The sequence below is a fragment of the Falco peregrinus genome, chromosome 6 (genome assembly GCF_023634155.1).
Source record: "Falco peregrinus isolate bFalPer1 chromosome 6, bFalPer1.pri, whole genome shotgun sequence".
Classification (NCBI taxonomy): domain Eukaryota; kingdom Metazoa; phylum Chordata; class Aves; order Falconiformes; family Falconidae; genus Falco; species Falco peregrinus.
The window spans coordinates 61,728,733-61,745,329 of NC_073726.1; the positions used below are offsets into that span (position 1 = coordinate 61,728,733).

Genomic DNA, 16,597 nt, shown 5'->3' on the forward strand with positions numbered 1-16,597 from the left:
GTGATACACTTGCTGCTCTTAATGTTGTTGGTGGAAAAGTTCAGCCAAGTATTACAAAAAAACTTGTTATGATTTCTCTCCCAGTTCAACCACTGGCATTTACTTCCATGGCAAGTGTGAGACAACTTTGTCCTAGAAACAGCATGAGCTTGCAAAGCCAAAAGGCATAGGAAATATGCAATGAAAAGCAAGAGAGAAAGATACTTCCCTATAAGGTACAACAAAGACCGGCCCCTCATTTCTCTAATAGTACAACAGGCAGAAGCTGCCTCTATTAAGAGGACAGACTTGCTAACTTGGTGTGCGGTCAGGCAAGGCAAGAGAAGTAGATCAGTACATGATAAGAGGCATAAAAGTAAATTAAGAATTAAAGAATATGAATCATGCTTGCTATAGGGAAGAGTAAGGGCAGAAGAGACATGACTTTATGCTTGCATCTCAAAAGAGTATGAAAGGGACTGGTTAAAAAGAAGAGTACCGCCATGCGGAAGGTGAGGTATAAACAGCGTACATGATAGTCTCCGGAAGACTGGCATTGGACATTTGGAACAATCTTTGCTAGAGTACTCAAGACTAGCCGGCAATTAAATTGCTGGCAAGAGTTAGAAAATAATCCTACTGTGATGTAGAGAGGTGAACTAAATGATCCACCCACTAGAAGCCTCCTTAAAGCAAAGCCTGTGCCACTAAACTGTTTCTCTTAAGTCAGGAACATCAGCGATTTAGAATATCAGTGCAAGCAGCCATAGAGCTTGGTTTTAAGGAGAAAAGGTAAGCAACATCAGCGAAAGCTGGATGCTTCAAATTCCCCAAAGGTGCAGATAATATAAGCCAACCTCCAGGGGCTTATATTACCTATTACTCAGAGTACATTTATCTGCCTGACTTCAAAATTTGACACCAGAAGACATCAACATGGTAATCAACCTTTTTGCTGGAGAGAAAACCAAGTTCAGACTTAGTGCAATGATCATGATTCCAAAGGAACTGAGGACATACCTTTAACTGGGCAAATAAAAATGCAGATTTACCATTGGCATGTCTGTAACTCTTGTGATTTATTACTGTGAAAATGCTATTCTCCTGCCTGGTACTGAATGATAACTGTGGACTGGCACATACAACCCTAAATTCAGTTTTAGAATTGAATGGAAGAGTCTGCAAGGCAAAGTGCAGTACACCAGGGATGCAGATTATTCTAATGTTTGTTTGCACCACGCTAAGGCCAATGCATTTGCTTTGCCTTGACAGGTGAAGACATGGGCTGTATCAATATTAACTTGCTGAATACCTAAGGATGTGGAAATATTAGAAGAAATGTATTCCTTCTACTCATACCTGATTTCATAAAAGTACAAAAGTTAAAGAAAAAATCCTCCTAAAATACCTATGATATGAGCAATCTGACAGGAAAGGGCCACAATGTGCACTGTGAATCAGCAGATGGTAGTTTTATCAACTGCTAACAGAAGTCTGAGAAGCAAACTCAGTTTTGGACCACACAGAGCACACCTGGACATTCAGAACCTGACACAGCCTACTTTCAGTCTGTAACAGGGTATTAACTGGCAATAGCATTTTGTATCAAGTACCGAAAGGTAAACAAACTTTTGTTTTACACCCATCAGTCAGGTGGGCACACTTCTGAATGTACACAAGAATTTTGTGTTTAGCCTGTAACAATACCTGGTGAGCACTGCTCTTGGTCCTCGAGCTCTTGCATGCATTTTATCCAACACCATGTGCTTTAGTTTCTGGTAATACACAGGGCCAAAATAGATATATGCTTCCAAAGGTTCCCTGAAGGAATAAAAAAAAAAATAAAACAAACCAAAACAAATATTCACAGTTAGCACATAGTTACCTTAAGAGAGACAAGAGTTTCATGTAGAGAAAGAATTTTAAACAAATTCAGGAATCATGAGTCCTAGAAAAACGTGTGTGGGCTTTCAGGGCAATCAGTCTGAAAACCCCACAGGGAATCCTTCTGAACACAAGAGCAGTACAATTTCAGCACAACATACTGCCATATCCACCCAGTGAGGAACAAGCTCCTCAACTCTGGCCATACACTGCACAGACATGCTATATAGTTGCAGGTATGTGTTTCAGCTGTACCACGTTAAGCCCCTCCTCTGTCTGTGCTGGAGTGTTTCAACAGCATCACTAGCAACCAATAAATACTGTAAATGTGTCAGACCCTGAAGCGTGACTTAAGATATTTCTATTTACATTCCTTCACAAAGGTAAGCATATAGGTAAACAAATACAGGCAGCAGAAATGCTCAAAACATCATTTTTATAGCAGCACTTTAAGGAATTTGTGTTTGCATGGATAGCTTAGCACTGGCACACTATAAGCTTGAGTCTTCCCATCCACTAATTCTCCGTGCACACCCTTTTGAAGCACAACCTAAGATTCAGGTGAATGAAAGCCCTCCCTGAGCAGCTGTGCTGATGCAGCACTGCTCAGCAGCTGTATCTGTAGGACAAAAATTGCTGCTTTGGCTGGCACTGGAGGCTCAGACAAGCCGGATAAAAAGGCTCTTGAGAACCATGTTCAGGCACTTGGATCAGCTTGGGAACATCTGTAAGCAGTACGAAGGGTGTTACTTCAGTCTATGAGCTGCAGTAATGGCTAAAGATTTCTATGTTTAAAACACCCCCAATTGTAAGAGCATAAGCACCTAAAGATCAGAAAGCAACAGTTGAAAGCACTTAGTCATTTCCCAGTTACCACCTTCAGCACTAAGAATGACCATATTTAACACAAACTCAGCACAGTCACTGATTTATTTTTAGAAAATGTATGTGCAATGTAAAAGCATGCAGGAGACAACAGTATTGCACCTCCCATTCAGAGTCATTACTGACATGAGGCAGTGTTATTCCAAAAGCTGCCTATTGAAGAAAATAATTAAACTTAACCAGACATTTGGAATTTGCAAACTTCCACATTGTTATGAAATCTGCCTTCAGATTTTGTAATAAACAAATTAAGCATGTGAAATTTGCTTGGAAGAATATCAGTATCCTAAAGCAAAGTCTCTAAATAGGGTACCACAAAGTTGAAGTTTGGGGATGGGATTTTTAGAGCTAGATGATTTTATTCTCCCTAGGAAACAAGATTAGTCAGATTTGTTAAAAGTTACCATGACATATCAGTTAAAGTGTTTCAAACACCAGATACTTATAGACAATTTATGCAATATGGACTGGTGAAGGAAAACAAAATAATCTCTCTGAAACAAAAAGAGAAACAGCATATGGAATAAGTTGGTAAGATAAAGCGATTAAAATAAAGAAGTATTTTAAAAAAAACTTTAAAAAGAGACCTTAACTTGTTCCTTGAGAAGAAGGGGACCGGGAGGATAATAAAAATAGCAGGAAGGTAGGATTAAGATACGTTTTGGAAGGCAGGCATGTGAAGCCATATGGCCTTTTCCTGTTCCTAAACTATCTTACGTTCTTTGAACTCTGTGTCTCAGAAGCCAGTCCGATCAACACAGCAGGAAGTTTGCAGATTAGAGTATTATGCCAGACTGAATAATTGTGTAATTGAAAGAAGAAGAAGGAAAAAAAAAAAAAAAGAGCACACATAAAATATTCCCAAGGAACAGACACCTGCCTCAAAATCTGTATTTTACAGTACCATTAAAGTCAATGTGAAAATGTTTATCTGATTCTAAGCATACATAAGATTTGCTGCCAAAAGAAACTTGAAATGTCTTAAAATCTCTCAGAAAGAAAACCTTGATTTTACCTGTTTTGTCATGTAGTACGCATGAAATTTCCCAACTTCTACTGCAAGGGCCATTCATGTTACAGCCACACAAATACTAATAATTCTTAAAGTGTGGAACCACAAAATACTTCTAAGAAAAAAAAATAATAATAAAAAAAAGTGCACCACTCTTCAGCCCCTTCCCTGCATCTCACAGAGCAGTTTGGAAATAACAAAGTTTTTGAGCTCTGAGACATGAGAAGACTTTTCAGTTGTGTCTCAACAGGATTTCACCGCTCTTCTGAAACATCTAAATCTATACAGCAGATTCTTACCCCGTGATACCAGACGTTACATAGTCTTTCCCTAGGTAGTTATAACCATGTCGAATAAGATCTTCGCACACATCCTTAACTTTACTGCCTCCAAAAGCTGTTCCATAGTGAAATCTGCCATCGAGGACCCCAGCCTTTCCAGCCAGGAGTTCAATTAACTTTCCTACCTGTGCAAAGAAAAGCAGAGTTAACAGCCTGCTTGCTAATGTGGGCCACTGTATTGGTCACAGCATAAGGTAGCCAGGCAAAGTGTCCGGGACAGCAGCCTGGGTTATTGCATGCAATGGGAGGAGTGGAAGAAGCCCAAGAACAGCAAGTACTCCCTGTAACAAGGGGGAAAACTGGACTGATCACAGGGTCTGGGAAAACCTTTAAGGTCCAGAGTCAGGCAGCTCCATTTTTTTCCAGTTGTCTGGAAAATGAGCACAATCCGGTGTGGCCTTCTGCTCTAGGAAAGAGCCTCAGAGACTGACACTCTACAGTGCAGTGGGGGACCAGAAAGGGAGAAGTTAAGAAAGAAAAAAGATCAGAAGCTACACCAAGCAATCAGTGGAGGTCCCATATCAAGGCCAGGCTGTGAGATATTTAGCATGACCCTGCAGCACAGGTGCAAGACTTGCATCAATTCCAAGGAGGCGTGTGTACTGTAACAAGCTATATAGGTCTAGAACAATCACTGAAACTCCTCTCCAACTTCTGCCCAACAGTCTGGCCCAGCCGGTTTAGTGGGCATAGCCAATAGGGAAGGAAGAGGGAGAGCAAGACATTTTCAAACAGAAAGAGTGTAAATGAAGTATTCAGTTGCTTTGCTATTAGCTTATACAGAAGATCTGCATCTCTATTCCTTTTACAGTAGGATGTTTCAAAACATGCAAAACAGAGGGCTGAATACTCATAGAACAGCAAGTGCATAGCATGATGACTGGAGAATATCCTCAGTGAAACCATGTTTCAAACTTTTTTTTTTCTTTTGGCTAATCTACTTCACTTTCCCTATTGGGGGACACTGTCTCTTTAATTGTAACATAACCACTAACCGTCATACGTGAGGGGAAGCCATGAGGGTTCATTATGATATCTGGACAGATTCCTGTATCACAAAATGGCATGTCTTCCTGGGGAACAATCAGTCCACACACCCCTGCAGAAGAGAAAACATTTCAATTCACAAACAGCAAACCACCAGCAGGGCTGATGCTCATCACCAGATTTTCTTCAGTGTTTTCCTCCTCCTCTCTTTCTCATGGATCACTTTTTACCCAGATTCATTACCATGACCAGTGCTCACAACCTGCAGGCTAGAAGAGAGCCCTTGTGACAGGACTGGCAAAATTAGCATACCCTTACATAATGCTCCCTGTGATTTGTGAGTTAGCAAATTAGGGAAGAAAGCTTTAGATACCGTTTTCAGAGGCAACCAGAAACTTCTGACCAGTCAGACTGGAACATCTCAAGGCAGACTTAGTTTTTAAAGCTGATGCTATAATTTTCTGGGAAAAAAATGAAGAAATTGGGCCTCTTACAGTATGTCTTTGAACATACAAAATTATTATTGATTCAAACTTTGTTTATCATATGTATCTTCGTTAAATATTGTGAATAAAACCAAATCAAGTCAGGACTTTGACAGGGACTGAGAAGAGGTAAGTAGGGGAAAATAAAATAAATAAAAAAACAAGCCCAAAGATTTTTTCAGGTAGTATTCATTTGCTGAGCAAAGACTGCTTTTGATGAATTGTGAAGTACAATTCACTCCCCAGAATGCTTATATTTTGTTAGTCCATGAACACAAACTGTACCTTTAAAAGTTTTGGAAGCTTTTTTCAGTCACCATCAGTATTAAAGAGAAACATGAAAACTCATTTAAAATAGCTTATCATACATCCCAACATTTTCCTTCCAACTCTTACAATTGTTTCTACAGTGCATTCTGCAGATCAAAATACTGCAGCTATAAATGACCAAGAGATCTAACATTCAAATTCAGGTGCTAAAATGCAGCTGCTTAAGCCCATACTCCTTTGAACCAAAGCCACTGTTTCAGTTGGACAATTTCTTCCAGAAGCCCTTAGAGCTGAAAAAGTCTGCAAGCTATTTGAGATCAGCCTGCTGCAACTGCCAGACCATGTTTCGGGAACAGTCCTGGAGTGGAGGGGGCTCCTGGAAGACTGAGGGTGCTGGTTACATCCCTAAAAAGGCATCTCCCGACCAGCCAGTTCACAGGGGGATATTGGCGTCTGCTCAGGAGGGAGCTCCTCTTCCACTGTCCAAGCAAGACAGGGATAGGTGTATGGAATAGTAGTCAACAGAATGAGAATGGGGGAAGGGAGGAGGGAAAAAAAAAAAGAAAGAAAGAAAAAAAAAAAAAAAGATTGGAGCATCTGGGGCAAGCGGGGTGGTGGTGTATTTACTCTTTAAACCTATTGAAACTAATTTTTATTGTTCTATTATGATAAATCAATAACATTCTTCTACCTCTCACTGCCAAGCAGTAATCATTTGCTGAAAACGAAAAAACTCCAACCCACTATCTCTTGTGTGCACAGCTTTTTTATCCTAAAGTTGTATAGATAGATACTTTATTATATACGTATTATGGCACATACATTTTGCCTTATTCACATTTACTTCTAAGAAAGCATTAGGATGCATCTGGACTTCATGGCACCTGTAAGCCAAAAATTAAATCTTAGCTAACTTAAAATTACTTTAGGCTCTGAAAACCTTTTATATGCCAAGCTGGTTCCCATAGCAGACAGCCACTGTGTTGTTTGTTTTGTGTGAAAGTGAATGATAAAAGATCCATGAAATCGACACAGAAAGGCAGAACAGCAGAAAGAACTGAGGGCTCTCCATCATAGCGGCTTCTACCCTCCGCTGACTTGTGTAACAATGGGACCTACACACCCAACTGCAGATCTAACACAGCTGTGCATTTCATTAGATGAAGAGCACTAGTGACACAAGTAAATAATTAACTTATTCTGGTCCGCTGACTGTGGTTATGAGACCAGTCATAGCTGACAGATTTTAATACAAGTTAACACAAAGACAGCATAATGAGTTTGGAAGTTAAAAACAAAATATTTAGACAGAATCCAGCAACGTGAAGCTCACTAGGCCATTTATAAAGTTTTTATTTTACAGAGGGGGAAAAGAAAAAAGAAAAAGCTATAAAACCTCAATTTTAAGCTTCTGGATTGTAAGAAGCTGCTGCATTTTTAACAGATCTATAGCATGTCGTGTATATTTAGAGAACAGGACAGAGAAGCTTCTTCCTCCCTTATTTTTAATAAAGTTCATTCTTTCTCATAAAATACTGTTTAAAAAGCTGAAAGACACATTTCCCATATACAATGCTAATTCTAAAAGCAAGTAACTGCGATTCTTTTCAAAATGTAAACCTGATTTTATTCTGCAGCCACTTGCCTTCAGAATTTCTTTAAAAGACTTAACACTGACAGGTCTGCACTGTGAGCTCCTGAATTTGCTACTCTTTCTCATCCCTGGTTGCTGAGCCAGAGTTTGCAGCAGGGCTGCAAAAGCCTAGCAGTTCTGCATTGCCGAGGGGCTGCGAAAAAGTGATTAAGTGAATTAATCCATGTAAGTGGAATTATCACTTGCAACTGGGTAATAAAACAGTAAAGGAGAAAAGAAGAGGCTGGATTTAAGACAGCCTCAAGTTTCAAATGTTACTCTGTCCAAGCACGAACTGCATTTCACAACTGAGCTGCCCAGCTACTCCCCCTGCAATATTCATAAATAGGACTCACTCAAACTAGTAAGTAACTTTGCTCTGTGGCTCTTACTACAGGTTATTAAGATTTCCTAATTGTTAATGATTTAGACATCACATGAAAATTGATCCTCAGCATTCATACAGGACATACAAAACAACATGGTTTCAATTCACTTCCTCTCATAATCTTCATATGCTACATCTCAAATTTAGCAATACAGTTTCAGATTAAACGCTATATTGCAGTGGGCCTGAATCTGCTCTCACCAGTGCGCTCTGCAGTTCTCATCTAGGACCAGAATCAAACATTAACAACCAGAAAAGGCTGTAGACAAAACAAAGTAAGTATAATTTTTTCATGTGGAGTAACAAGAAGGTTGTATATTTGAGCAAGAAAGCATCCATCAGCTTGCTACATCTCAATTCTTTTCAGTTGAAAAGCAAATTAAATTCTAGAAAAGAAACCAACTTTATATATCTATTTCATGTCACTTTAGAATTTTAAGATAACCCTCACACACACACATACAAAAAAAAAAAAAAGATTAATAGGCATGGCAGTTTACTGGAAGGTTAACAGTTTGAATTAGAATAAACTTAAATCAGAAATCTACAGTGGTTTAACATTCAAGTATAAAACAGCCATAGGCAGTGTTTTTCAATGCTATTGTATGCCAGCCAATAAATGACAGCCCTCTGACTATGCATGATGGCCCCCATCCTCACACACTATCTGCATCAACCCGGCCAGCATCTCAACACCCTTGTACCTCCACAAGGCCCTGCCACAGCACAAATATCCCCTCACCCTTGTACTTTTGTCCTTTAAGAATTTCTTTTTCGAATCAGGAGAAATTCAGGTTCCAGAACTGGTATCTTTTATGTGGTTGTTTTTACCGTTTGCTGACAAAACATGAACATACACAGACTTGTAAAACAGCAGTTCAGCAAAGGGGGAAGGGGGGCGGCAGGGAGGGGGCAGGGACAAAACACAACAGTATGGGAAAGTTTTTCACCGGCCTACGATAAGATGCTTTCTATACACACACATGCCAAATGAAAAAAAATCATCAAATAAGTCAAAACAACCTAATATAGAAAACTAATTACTACCAGCAGGAGGGACATTAGAGAGCAAAGGAGACTAAGTGAATAGAAGCAGCAGTAATACCAGTTTCTATCAGCAAGATAAAAAGCAGCGAATTACTAAATGTGCTTGTTTACTTATTCTAATGATATGGTGGTAAAAGAGCTAAGACTAACTTGAAAGGCATCTCTTTTAGATTTACCAGATCGGTCAGAATTTGGAAATACTCTTGAGAAATCAGACTATGTCACATAATTAAGAGAAGTTGTAGCTATAACACAGCGCTGTATATTATGGACAAGTGACAAATAGTTTTGCAAAAATCAGTAAAGCTAAACAAAAAATGTATGTCTGCTTCAAAACTCTCTAATTGCATACTGTGTTGACTAACTAAGCATAAAACAAATCCAGAAAAAAAAGTGCTGCATCACATAAGCTTTGTTCAATATTGAATCATTCACTGATCTATCATATCACTTGCTACATCCCATTTGACATAAGAGGTAAAGAACAGAATTAAAATTAACAGATAAATAATGCATAAGTAAACTTGATTAGTTTTCTTATTAAAAACATCACTCTAAATGAGAGGAGGTGCTAGAAGACAATACAGTTTGTACACTGCTTTCCCATGAGCTGCTGAATGGTCTGATGTGATAAATTTGCATAGTCTGAAGCACACAAAGAGCTGATTAATTGAAACCCTTACAATGCTTCTGGAAGCAGCTATTGTAAAACAATAACCATAGGAACTTTACAAAATACACATGGCTGAATGAGTCAAAAGCTTAATAAAATGTGTGTTCAGGATACACTATTTGGAAACAGAATTAGAGATTTTTATTCTGTGCCATAAAATGCTAAATCACCCTAATTTCAGAGGTTCAGTTGAGGATTTACTGAAAAGGTCAGAAGGTTACCTGTTTGCTGCTTGAGATAAAAAAAATGCTGTAATTTTCTTCTTAAAACAGCAAGCTAAGCAGCAGTTTTGTTAAAAATAAGTAGAAAAAATGGTAAGAGAAGTTTTAATGGCATTCTGACAACTTGTTTTCTCACATCCAACTTCTGAAGATAAAAATAAGGTAAGAAATTCCTACCTTTCCTGATGGCTAATAACTACTAATCATCCCACATTCCTGCAGTCGATAACAGCAAATTATTTTTAATGCCACTTCAACCCTTTAATTCCTATAAATCCACCGATGTGTTATTTGAGATAAAGTACTAAGTCTGACTTGTAACATGGGGGAAAATGACACAAGTAGCTATTTAAAACTAACATCTTACTTTACATGTTCTGCTTATACATGCTGTAAAAGTGCCCATTAAAAGCAGAAAGACAAGTTGTTCTCAACTATTAAGTCAGGCAAGCACAAGACAGATGCTCATACTAGTAAAAATTTTGAAAAGTAAGCAAGGTCAGACTTTGGTAGATAAGCGGTATTGTCATGAAGTTTATGTAGTTGACAATGCTGTGAATGGATTTTGTTTTGACACTAAAGAACATGGTTCATTTAGGAAAACAAAGACCATCTTTCATGAATTTAAACTCCCTTCCTTGTCTTTAGAGTTGTTTAAGTGCAGATACTTCAGAAAGGTTTAATCCTTTATCTTAGATCTTCAGCTATTAAAAAGCTTCTGTTTGCCAGTTCAAACAATCTCTTGCTTAAATACAGTTTTTCCACTCCTCAGGAATACTGTTCAGTATTGCTGCTTAGTTCTGTGATCTACAGGACCTTTGTTGGAGGTGTTAATCCTTTTTCACATGAGAGACTGAGAAATGTTCTTTCAGAGAAGTGTTATATTGCTTTTTTTCACATCAAAGGAGTCCAACTTTTTCCTCATTGTGACTTGTAGCAAAGCAAGAGGAAATCTGGAAATATAATAATTTAGATTGTATGGATCTCAGATGAAGCTTCTTTAGCTTAAAAATCCTTTAGCCTTCTGTGCTTTGAAATATGACTTTGCTTGAAGAATGCAAGATTACATAATAAAATAATTAACAAAAAAAGTTTCTTCATCCTTCTGGAAAATATACAATGCAATATAGTTAAAACAAAGTCCTACAGCTCAGGATAAATCTTCCCTGGTAGGTAGCTGTTTATTTGTGAGACAGTAGAAGGTTAAGGGCTTTACAGACTAAAGGGACAATCCCAGCCCCAAAGATCTTACTGCAACTTCCAGTTTGAAGATGAATATTGAAACAGAGCAAAATACTTGTATTTCAAAATACAACATGATGGCCTCATTTTGTGTTTTTTTTCTTTCCTTCTTCCCATATACTTCTTTGTTGACAGGTCTTGAAGGAAAGGCTAGCTTTTGCCGGCAGCTTGGAAGAAGTGTACTTAAAACACGGACTTGCATGAAAAGAGGGTGTGGTGGACAGGCCAGAAGCAGTGACCCTTGCCAATACTGTGTTGACATGTGAGAGGACACAAAGAAGGTAGCAAATACAGAGGCAGTGGCATAGATCTATATTATTTAAGAGGCCCGCAAAATCTACCTACAAATTTAATGAAAGGCTCTTCTCTAACAAAAGGCTAAAGCTGGTTTGTGAGATTTAATCTGTCGCATCCCAGACAATTTCCAATTCTCTTTCTCTGCTTCCTTCTGCCCCAGCAACAAAGTATAGCTTAGAAATACAAATCAATTTGGAATTGAGGAAAAAGTCCAGGAAAAAAAACCTTGAGAAATGTGGTTTCTGCAATCTCTTATTTAGCAAATATTTTATTACTTTGAAACTACTACTAAAATTCCACAAAATCAAATCTCATCTTCATGCATTCCTTCTAGAAAATAAAAATATTACACAGCAAAGACTGACAGTACAGAGAGAAATATGCTTTCTCTCCTCACTGAATCAAGGTACTTGTTAGTTTAAGCTCATCATAGATTTAAGTGGCCTGATGATGGGCTTAAAGCTAACACTCACAAATTAAACCTGAAGTGGTAATTGCTTGCATTCAGATGAAGATGAGACAACAAATTATGGGCTAATTAAAAATTCTCTCAACGGAAAATGTTAAACTGTTAGTATTATGATTTCTGTTTCACAGTTGTCTATATTCCTTTGTTATGACTGATCCTTCCCTGATCTGATGTCAGAGGAGGATGATACTAGTTAAACAGCTAGCAAAGGAGATTTTCCCTTTCCTTTTTATGCCTTTTTTTCAGTTCTACAATTGCCTGTAATCTAACATTAACGTCAGTATCTGGTTCTTCACTGTATACCAAAGCTGCACAACAGTGAACTCCACTGTTCTTTTCAGGTTTGGTGGTTTGGCGGTGTGTTTTTTTTTAATCTAACACATGTATCTTCTCCACTAAGCACCTTTCTCCTTTCTCCCATTTATTGTAACGTTTTTTTCCATAATGTACTAAAAGTCAGCAAACTGCCTGGTTTACTACCAGGAAGGCAACATAACCTAGTAGTATGTAACAATTTAGACTATGATTGCTCCCTTAGTCACAAGAGGTTACTACAGACTGATGTACTGGATGGCTAACAAGCACATGCCTGAAAACTCTGCTGTTGCAATGTTCCCACTTATATCTTCAAAACCAAGCTAAAAGGGCATTCACTATTCTGAATAATTGATGGGAGTTTGGTTTATTATTATGATAGGTCCAAAATCACAGATAAATGGGGAATCAGTCATTCTAACCTGATGCAATGCCAAGCTTAATTATGAGCACCCTCAAAGTTCTCTACAGCATTCAGGTTGTTGTCTTTCATTACCATGGGATTTCCACAGGTATTTCACTTTGGGGAAAAAAACCTACCAACTTCCTGCGGCTTTGGGGATATTAAAGAAAATACCACCAGATTCCAGTACAGTGCGTATTAGTTTTTTTTCTGCATTTGACCACAAATATCAGGGGTTCACGAGTAGCAAAAATACTCATGAGATGTCTGTCCTTCAAGACCTCGAAAATGAGCTTGCTCTAGACTGTGTGATGCCTTATGTGCATTTAGTGGCCCTCTGCTCCTTAAAGCCGTATTGCAGCCTGCTTGATACAATTCTGTTTCCTTCTGTCATTCCTCCACTTCTATCTTCTCTTCTGATGGTTCTAGATTTGTGGAGCACCCTTTTTCTTGATTTTTGGAGTGGTATGAAAATCCAATCCATTTATGCCCTGTTCAACTATTTCAATAGGTGCACATCAATAGCCCAAACTAGGAGAAAAATCTTACCTGCTTAAATTTTTCATGCAAATGGCTATAAATATTTTTCATGATTAACCGAGCAGTTTCTTTAAAATTATTTGTAGGCTTAGTTTTTTTAATTCTAGTAAGAGAATTCGTCCCGCATAGTACTGGTTGTATTGTTAAATAATAACTTCCAAAATAAAATTACGCTTGCCATTTGTAAGGAGAAAGGATTAATGAGAGGAAGCTCAAAATACATGAAGAAATGGGCTTTGCTCTAAAAGTGGTCATAGGCTTAAAAACACTGCACATCATCATTGTGTATGAAATTTAAAAAGTATTTGAAAGAGACTCTACACAAAATCTTCCTGAAGGAGAATCTTCCTGGAGAGAAGGCAGGAATGGAGCAGTTGAACCACTCCAACTGTTCACCTCTTTCTGTTTGCCTTTAAAGCTAATGATCTTCCCCCTCACTTGCCCAAACTATCCTATAGGGCTGTAGTGCAAGAACTAGACTGAATTTTAAGAGGAAAGTCAAGAATGTACTGCTGCTGCTTTACTTTTTTTAAGCCTTCAACAGGCACTGGTTTCCAAATCACCTAGGGACTCAGTGAGAATTGCTTCCTATTTTTAGATCAAAAGCTATCTTGAAAATACTATCAGGAAAAATGTTTCAGTGCTTATCAGAAGAGTTTCTATTTCTTAATGACAGCAGAAACAATGGAAGAATTTCTTTAGAATAGTTTCAAGAACCAGTTTTAAGGGTCTAGGGAAAGACGCTGTGGAAGTAAGTGTGATCTTGGAGAGAGCTGGTTGTATGTAGCGAGAAAGCCTGTGTTGACTGTACTCCATAGAAAACACACACAAACTTGAGGCAACATTTGGTAACGGCTGACATTATGATCAACTACTGCCTTTTGTACCCACTTGACCTCTGTTGACTGATAGGTTTGCTTTAGGTAGATGTTCTGATCATCAAATCTGGAGAATACAGAAATGAGGATTACTGTAGTTAGCTCTGCATCTCATGACAGGGATGCAGTCTTAGACTTCAGTTACACCTGACCATCTCATTGCCACTGATGCTTACGTACTTTCATAACCCCAGAAGGTCATAAAGTACGTCAAGTTTGACTTCAGGCTACACATGTGAGTAAGAAGTAAACAGTGGCATGAAGCCCTATAAAAAAATACTTCTTACTTGTGCCTGGGGTCCATCTGTAAGCAACCGCTCTTCATACCTCTTCCAATTGCAAAGACACTGAATATGCTGGAGATGATCTTGTATAAGATTCATCTAAGAAAGCTCTAGAGCTGGATACTGTCTGTGTACTGGTGACATTTGTTGCAGTTTCATCTCTTTTCACTGGCTCAGTGAAATCTACATTTCTACATGCAGATCTACATGCAGATGTTGTGCAAGTATCAGCTCTCTGCTGACTGACTCCAGGGCATATTTGCCCACAGAGTTCTCTGGTTCTGCTTGAAGAACACAGGCTGTCATTCAACAAGGTCAAACCCAACATGATGCTGGGAGTAGAGTGGGACCATGTCACAAAGTGCTGAAAGGGACACTTTCAGGGAGCTCCACCTAACAAAAAGCACTCTCTTCCATGTGTCTTCTGACAAAGAGAACACTGCTCACGGAAGGCCAGTTTGTTTGCAAGATGTCCCTTAGCTAGTATTGTAATTTGATGTATTACTGCAAAGTTCATTGACTACAACTAGTTTTAAGTATTAGTGTTTCAAATCTAAACAGTGTCCTTCGTTACGTCCTCAGTTCCCTCCCTCTGCCCTCCACACAGACCTAGCGGATACTTGTGTTATGAGACGCAAAATGCTGGTGTGTTTTTCACTCAATGCTCTGGCTCCAGTTCCTCAGAAATCAAAGCAAGGCAATAACAATTTTTTTGTTCCAGTAGCTATTAAGACGTTTGTTCAATAACAGGAAAGAAGCGTATGTGCTGTAATGGAAAGGATTTGGTAATATCAACCTCTTTGCCTCCTCACCTGACAAGACCGAGCAATATTCTCAAACCAAAATAAGACCTAAAAATATAACAAGATGACAATGTTCAGTTAATAAGTTCAGCACAGCACTAAGGCAGAAGGTATGCTGAAAGCACTAAAAATCTAGATTTTCCAAGTGAACAGACAGATCAAAACACGTCAAAACTTGCCCCACATTGAGACCAATGGGATCAAAACATGCTTTTAAGTCAGTTACAGTCAGACTGTTTTCAGTCACATCTTTCTTAACACCCTTCCCACACCTCCCAGCCCTCTGAGATTCAGAGAGGATGGTCAAGTCACATTGTTTTGCTGTTAAGGTCAAAGGCAGTCTACTTCTTTTTTCAACAGATATGGAAACAGGCTCCTGATTTTCATCTTACTATCAACACTAGAGAGCTACATGCCACCAAGAAGCTTCCTAGTAGGTACCCATTTTCATTTCTCAGGTTGAAGATCCAGAGGTGCCCCAGATCATGTCCCAAGTGCATTTTTACAAACATTTTCCCCTTCTTTCCGGTCTCTGCTGGTACACTCCAAGTTGCATTCCTAAGTTGCTTCCCTTTTACAACATGGTTCTCGGCTATGTATCTGCAGTCTTGTCTTCAGAGCAGTATGTCTGCCCAGATGACCGGCAGACATCCCATTCCATCTCTGGTCTTTTCTGTCCATTCAGAACCAGCCCTTTGACTCTTTCCTCCAATCTCTCACTTGATAACCCATTGACAAACCTATTACCTAAAACCAAACACACACTTGGGAAAAAAATAACAAACCTGAACCAAACCTCAAAACCATGTTCTTGTTTAAAATGGGCAACAACTGTATTTTCCAGATTCGTAAATAAACAGAGAGTTGTGTTTGCTAGTTCCTCTCCCCAGTTCCAGAAACAACATTGCTAAATTAGGTGAACTTAACCAAAAAAAGGGATATGGTCTTCTACCACTGCATTCATAAAAGATCCAAACCAATCAGTGAAAACATGCATGATGATACTATATACATATAGTTGGCATACCCAACTCAAATTTATTTTTATTAAATGTGTAGCTTACCTTTCTGCCCATGACGACTGCTAAATTTATCTCCAATTTCTGGACGTCTAGTTTGCCTCAACAACATTTTGATCAAGAAAGCATCCTCTGCATTTGATGAAATCATTACTTTCTCAATATAAGAATCAGTTGCACCTTTGTAGCTAGTACAAGAAAACAAAACATGAGTTTTAAATCTATGAACCAAACACAAGTTACAAGCAAGTATCTGGGTATTGGCAAGCTTCTGGCCAAACTGTAGTCTTCACAGAACTCATATATGGGATGCCAATGAAGCAAAGATTATATATACATAAAGTTCCAGAGTATGGTATGTTTCTGGAAAAGAAAAGGCTTAAGAGAGATAATAGAACCAGAGGGAGAATTAAGCCAAACTTGTAAAGAACAAGGTGTATTTTTTTGTCACATAGACTCCTCTTGAAGAAAAAAAAGCTTCCTAGTATATCGCAGATTTCTGGATCTTCAGTTAAACAAACAAAAGCAAAATACAGAGTTAT

The 16,597-nt window shown here is 38.5% G+C and overlaps 1 protein-coding gene across 2 annotated transcripts in view; it reads right to left on the bottom strand.

The window, feature by feature from the left end:
* POLR3B (RNA polymerase III subunit B) overlaps positions 1–16,597 on the bottom strand; it is an 81,990-nt gene that overhangs the window by 9,384 nt on the left and 56,009 nt on the right. Inside the window, exons 23-26 of one of the 2 annotated variants that reach the window (XM_055807224.1) lie at positions 16,101–16,243; positions 5,097–5,200; positions 4,060–4,226; positions 1,687–1,800 (exon numbers count right to left, since the gene is read on the bottom strand). In XM_055807224.1, the coding sequence (XP_055663199.1) occupies positions 1,687–1,800; positions 4,060–4,226; positions 5,097–5,200; positions 16,101–16,243 (528 nt within the window). The remainder of the gene's footprint in view (positions 1–1,686; positions 1,801–4,059; positions 4,227–5,096; positions 5,201–16,100; positions 16,244–16,597) is intronic. The other variant, XM_055807225.1, reaches the window with a different exon arrangement.